Source organism: Glossina fuscipes, unplaced genomic scaffold (assembly GCF_014805625.2).
Source record: "Glossina fuscipes isolate IAEA_lab_2018 unplaced genomic scaffold, Yale_Gfus_2 1, whole genome shotgun sequence".
Classification (NCBI taxonomy): domain Eukaryota; kingdom Metazoa; phylum Arthropoda; class Insecta; order Diptera; family Glossinidae; genus Glossina; species Glossina fuscipes.
Window position 1 is genome coordinate 23,901,516 of NW_023998415.1, and position 5,243 is coordinate 23,906,758.

Below are 5,243 nucleotides of genomic sequence, written 5' to 3' on the forward strand. Positions count from 1 at the left end.
CCCCCAAAACACACATACACAGACACACATCCACCCCCACTTAAGCCATTACTTATTAAATGAAACTACTTAGGCTAAATCGTGGATACCTTTATTGGACACTTTAAAAAAAAAAAAATCTTGCACATAGTTTAGTTAGTCGGGCAAACTGCTACTTCTCTTGGATACGTTTCCACTTAATAATGAACTTTCATGAAATATTATCTCAAAGAAAAGACAAGAAATGAATATTATATAAAAATATGTATATATGTGCATATATATTATTATATATGGTAAATGGAAAAATTTGATTTTGAGAAACCAAGTCGCGATACATTTTATTACTTTTTATATATATATATATATATATTTTCAAGTTGATTCTTTTCGAGAGAACGAGAACAACACACTCTCTCTCGTATTATGAAGTTTTATCAAGTTTTGGGAGCACGATTTAATTGGATATTCGCATGATGACCTTGACGTGTCAAACTCATTTTCGTCCGGCCGTCTTGAAAGATGTCTCAAAAGTATCATCTCCTCCTCTTGACAAACTGAGAATTGTGTGTTTTTGCTTACTTTGTATAATTTTTTTTGCTATAGGGCCATATAATAACGAACTACGAATTAGTTGGATGATTATTTGCAATTGGCCTTTGTGTTAACAAAAATATCTTGCCAATATTTTGTGAATTGGAATGCGAATCTATCGAATATGATATTTTTATTCTGTTCTGTTTTAATATTAAAATTGAAAAAAAAAAAAAAAATAAATAAAAGAAATAAATAAAAAATAAAAATATACACTCAAGAAATCTTTAAACACTTTTTGAAGAGATTAACCCTGATTATTGAAATAAATCAAAACACTTAAAAGCACTAAATAAATAAATTGAAAACACAAAGGCTTGTTCATGTCTTAATCATCTCATCTAATCGATAAATTTAAAAAAAAAAAAAAAAATAATAAAAAAAAAAAATTTAATTTGATTTAATTTTCAACTTTTTGACATAGTATTTTTAAATTGATTCATAAAAAAAAAAAAAAAAAAAACCAAAATAAAAAAAAAAAATCTCAAATACCAATCGAATGAAAATGTTTTCTGAATAATTGTTAATCTCTTCGAAAACTTTTTTAAAGGTTTCCTGGAATAAGTTCTACAACTGATCCTTCCATATATGAAGGTAGGTAGGTTAAGCCTCCAATCGACATTATTGAATGAACATTCTTTCCATACCTCGTTATTTACGTATGTAAAAAAGAAAAAAAAAAAAAAAACATTAAAACATAACAAATTTTTTCAATAATTAATTGTTCTATATGTTCTTTTTTTTTTTTTTTTTGTTTGTTTTTTTCTTAATACCATACATTTCAGAGTTCATATGTAATAAATTCGGCAACGGCAGAGAAATGTAATATAACACCAATAACAACATCAGCAGCAGCAGCCGCAGCAGCACAAAACACTTTCTCGAATATTAGCGAAGCACATGAAAATCATCTTAATATAAACTCTCCTTCCAACAATTTCTCACCAACAATTACCAAAACGCAAATAACGAACGTATGCTCACCAAACATGTTGTCCTCCACCGAATTCGAGCAAAGTAAAATCTAAATATGTTTTCGTTTAATATATTTGATGAATTTTTGGGTTTTCCTCTCTCTCTCTCTCTCTCTCTCTCTCTTTTTTTTTTTTTTTCTTTTCCTTGAAATTCTTCACAGATTTGAATGGATCTCGTGATGAAATTTTCTCAACAGAATCTACAAGTGACAGTAATACTATATCACGTGTACGTTCTGCACAAACTGGAACAATGGTTAATGCTGATGGCGTAAACATTATTAAAAAGAAATCAAACTCTCAGGATTATAAATTTATTGTACAAAACTCAGGAGCCGATAACAATATGTTGCAAGTAAGAAAATAAAAATGTAAATCGGATCATTGCGCCTACCCACCACTCGGATTAAAGGTTATGCGGGGTGTGTGTGTGGAAGAGACAAACAAAATTCAGAGTCACTCGAGGTACACGGACCCCTGTCCATTTGTCTGTCATTACAATTAGATAGAAAATTGAAATTTGATTAATACACTTGTGGGGCGCATATATATTGGTTGGAAAGCCAATGCAAACAATTGTGTGTGGGTGCCTTCTAAAACTTCTAAAACGATTTGCATAATAGCGAACTATTATTGATCTATAACTGATGTATGTACTCGTAAATAATATTTCTTTGGGCCAGTTTGAAAAGTCCTTTTTGAAAGTGGCCTTGTAGACCACCAGCTTATGGCTCCACATTTTTCAAAATAATTTGTCACCTTATAGCGGTGGGAGGTAGTAAAGGGGCATAGATATATAAATATATTTTTAATTATTACTTTATTTGTTCATTAATTTTTAGCAAACTCTGGAACACCACAAGAATGCTTTGAAAAATAATATACTGAAGAAGCGTTCATTACTGGAGCATAGTTTGCAATTTGAAATAGAAGGCGAAATGGTAAAGAAGTCTTCCACAAATAAAGGAAAACATGATAGTGATTATTGGCAGTCTTCTGCTTCTTCAGATACTAAAAAGTTAGTTTTTTAAAGGACTCCTATTATATACATACAAATACATATATATATTATATAATATATCTTTGCAGACATTATAAACAGATGAATAACAAATCCAACTTGAGTGACACAACTGATTATTGCCTAAGAAATCAACAAATAAAGCCCAGAAAACTAGGCAAAAAGAAGGAAAAACTTTATTGTATATGCCGTACTCCATATGACGATACTAAGTATGTACATTGTCATTATTATTATTATTATTATTATTATTATTATTATTATTATTAAAAACGTATATATATCCGCGAGCAAATGTGTCATAGCGTTATCTAGCTAACATTATTTTTACACCCATCACCGAAGAATGGAAATGCGTTGTTCGTTTTCTTAAAATGCTTGCAACATCAACAAGGAAGCTTTAGAGAGACAATCTTGATCAGCATGAAATTCTGAATTGGCGCAGCCGCCATGTCTATCCGTCTGTGTATCTGTTTCAAGTGAGTTGTTTACACTATCCTGGCCCGCAGATATCCACTTTAAGTTTGGCAGCGTTTGCACGCAAATTCAACGATAAAAAGTTTCACGTATACACTCTATGGGTGATCTTACAATAATTAAAAAAAATATGACAGAATATTAAAAAGAAAATCGTACGCATCATTTTATTTATTTTTTTAAATTTTTGCAAAATTTATTTATTTATGAAAATGTTGCGATTCCTTAACCATTACTTTTAAAACATCTTGAGAGAGGCCTTCGCCGCCTTCAGAGTGGACACTAGTTATTTAATTTTTCTTTTTTTTTTGCCAGATCAGGTAAAAGGTGATCGCTTTAACACGTGCCTAACACAACGCTTTCTGAACGAAAAGTTATTGTTTTCGTAATTAGAGAAGCCATTGGGTCAATCGATACCAGCACTAGTTAGTTTATTAGATTTAAAAAAAAAAAAAAAAACTTTCCTTTGGCTCTAAGGCTTCTCGCACAGTAATAGTTCCATTATATTGGTTTATTTCTAATAAGAATAGTTTATAGGTTTCTAGTAGGGAGCGGCGTATTGCAAAACTGAAATTATGTGAATGAAAATAAGAAAAAAAGTTCTTCGATCATTGCATTGAAATTATTATTCATTTATTTTTGATTAAATCGTATTATCTCAGATTTTACGTTGGTTGCGATATATGCAGCAACTGGTTCCATGGCGATTGTGTAAATATTTCAGAGGAAACATCGAAAAAACTATCTGAATTTATCTGTGATGATTGTAAACGAGCAAGAGAGACACAGGAGTTGTATTGCTTATGCCGACAACCCTACGACGAGTCTCAATTCTATATATGTTGTGATAAGTGCCAAGACTGGTTTCATGGACGATGCGTGGGTATTGTACAGAGCGAAGCGGAATTCATTGATGAGTATGTATGTCCTGCTTGTCAAAAAAATAACTCTGTGAATATGGCAAACATGAAATATTTAACTGAAAAAGAAATGATTGAATTACGGAAGCTTATTAAACAAATCCAGGTAAGGAGTTTCTCCATATTTCATCAGCATTACATAATATACAATTTTACGGAGAATGATAAATTTCTATTTTCATCTATTTTCATAGTCACACAAAAGCGCTTGGCCCTTTATGGAGCCCGTTGATCCCAAGGAAGCACCTGATTATTATAATGTCATAAAAGAACCAATGGGTTAGTATAAAAACGCTTAAAAAATGTAGTGAATACATTAATTAATATATCAATATTTTAAAACTATCCGACTATTTTCGCCATAAATGACAATTCGCCTCGAAAATCGAATTGTTTATGTACATTTCGCATAAGCAAAATAGCGTTGTCGCGAATTGTACAACTTTTCGAAAAAAATCCGCACAATTGACTCTGACATCGATTCGTGGTAAAAGACGGTATGATACGAATAAGCTTTATTCAAGACGGTTACGTCGCGTGTATTACCGTGCAGGTTTGTTTTATGTCTGCAAACACGTGAACATAATTTATAAGATGGGGATGAACTTTTTTTATCAACAGAACAAGGTCCAACTATATTCTTCTTCCTTCTCAATCGCTCATTTTTATAGTCCAATGGGCAAGAACAATAAAAGAAGAAAAAAAAAATTCGAAATACGTTTCATATTTGGTACAGTTGGCCCAGGTAATGAAGGGGGAGATACAGTCCACTTACAGCAATGCTATATGCGAGCAAATTGAATTATTTGAAACGGGCCGAACTCGCCGAAATCGGAGGCCGGATGCGTGCCACTGGCCGGCTGATGCCCATGCCCGATTTAGATATAACATTTCAAAATTCGAATTCAAATTAAAAAGAAAAAGATCTATCTCTATTATAATCACAATACGTCTACGTGCACAAAAAACTGCAATATGTCTATTAGGTAGCAAAAGATTTCACGCCTGTGTGATCTAATCGCGACCGTGAAAATTTTTGAAACTACTTATTAATTCGAATTCGAAGATGTTCGATTGAAAATTCAGTTTTTTTGAGACCGGCTTTAAGGATGAATTAAAATTTCAAAGTCAAATAATTTCAAATTGATATTTACATGGAATTCTTTATGTTATTGTAATTCGTTACAGATTTAAAACAAATAGAAGAAAAAGTCAACAAAAATATTTATTTGAAATTGTCTGAATTCATTGGTGACATGACGAAAGTTTTCGATAACT

The 5,243-nt window shown here is 31.5% G+C and overlaps 1 protein-coding gene across 4 annotated transcripts in view; it reads left to right on the plus strand.

The window, feature by feature from the left end:
* The window catches only part of LOC119632694 (nucleosome-remodeling factor subunit NURF301), a 30,173-nt gene extending 24,933 nt beyond the window's left edge, over window positions 1–5,240 (plus strand). Inside the window, exons 10-15 of one of the 4 annotated variants that reach the window (XM_038025730.1) lie at window positions 1,359–1,590; window positions 1,709–1,902; window positions 2,390–2,565; window positions 2,637–2,780; window positions 3,708–4,244; window positions 5,154–5,240. In XM_038025730.1, the coding sequence (XP_037881658.1) occupies window positions 1,359–1,590; window positions 1,709–1,902; window positions 2,390–2,565; window positions 2,637–2,780; window positions 3,708–4,197 (1,236 nt within the window). In that variant the 3' untranslated portion in view covers window positions 4,198–4,244; window positions 5,154–5,240. Of the gene's footprint in view, window positions 1–1,123; window positions 1,591–1,708; window positions 1,903–2,389; window positions 2,566–2,636; window positions 2,781–3,707 lie in introns of those variants that run through there. The other 3 variants (XM_038025731.1, XM_038025733.1, XM_038025732.1) reach the window with 3 other exon arrangements.
* The last annotated feature ends 3 nt before the right edge of the window (window positions 5,241–5,243 follow it).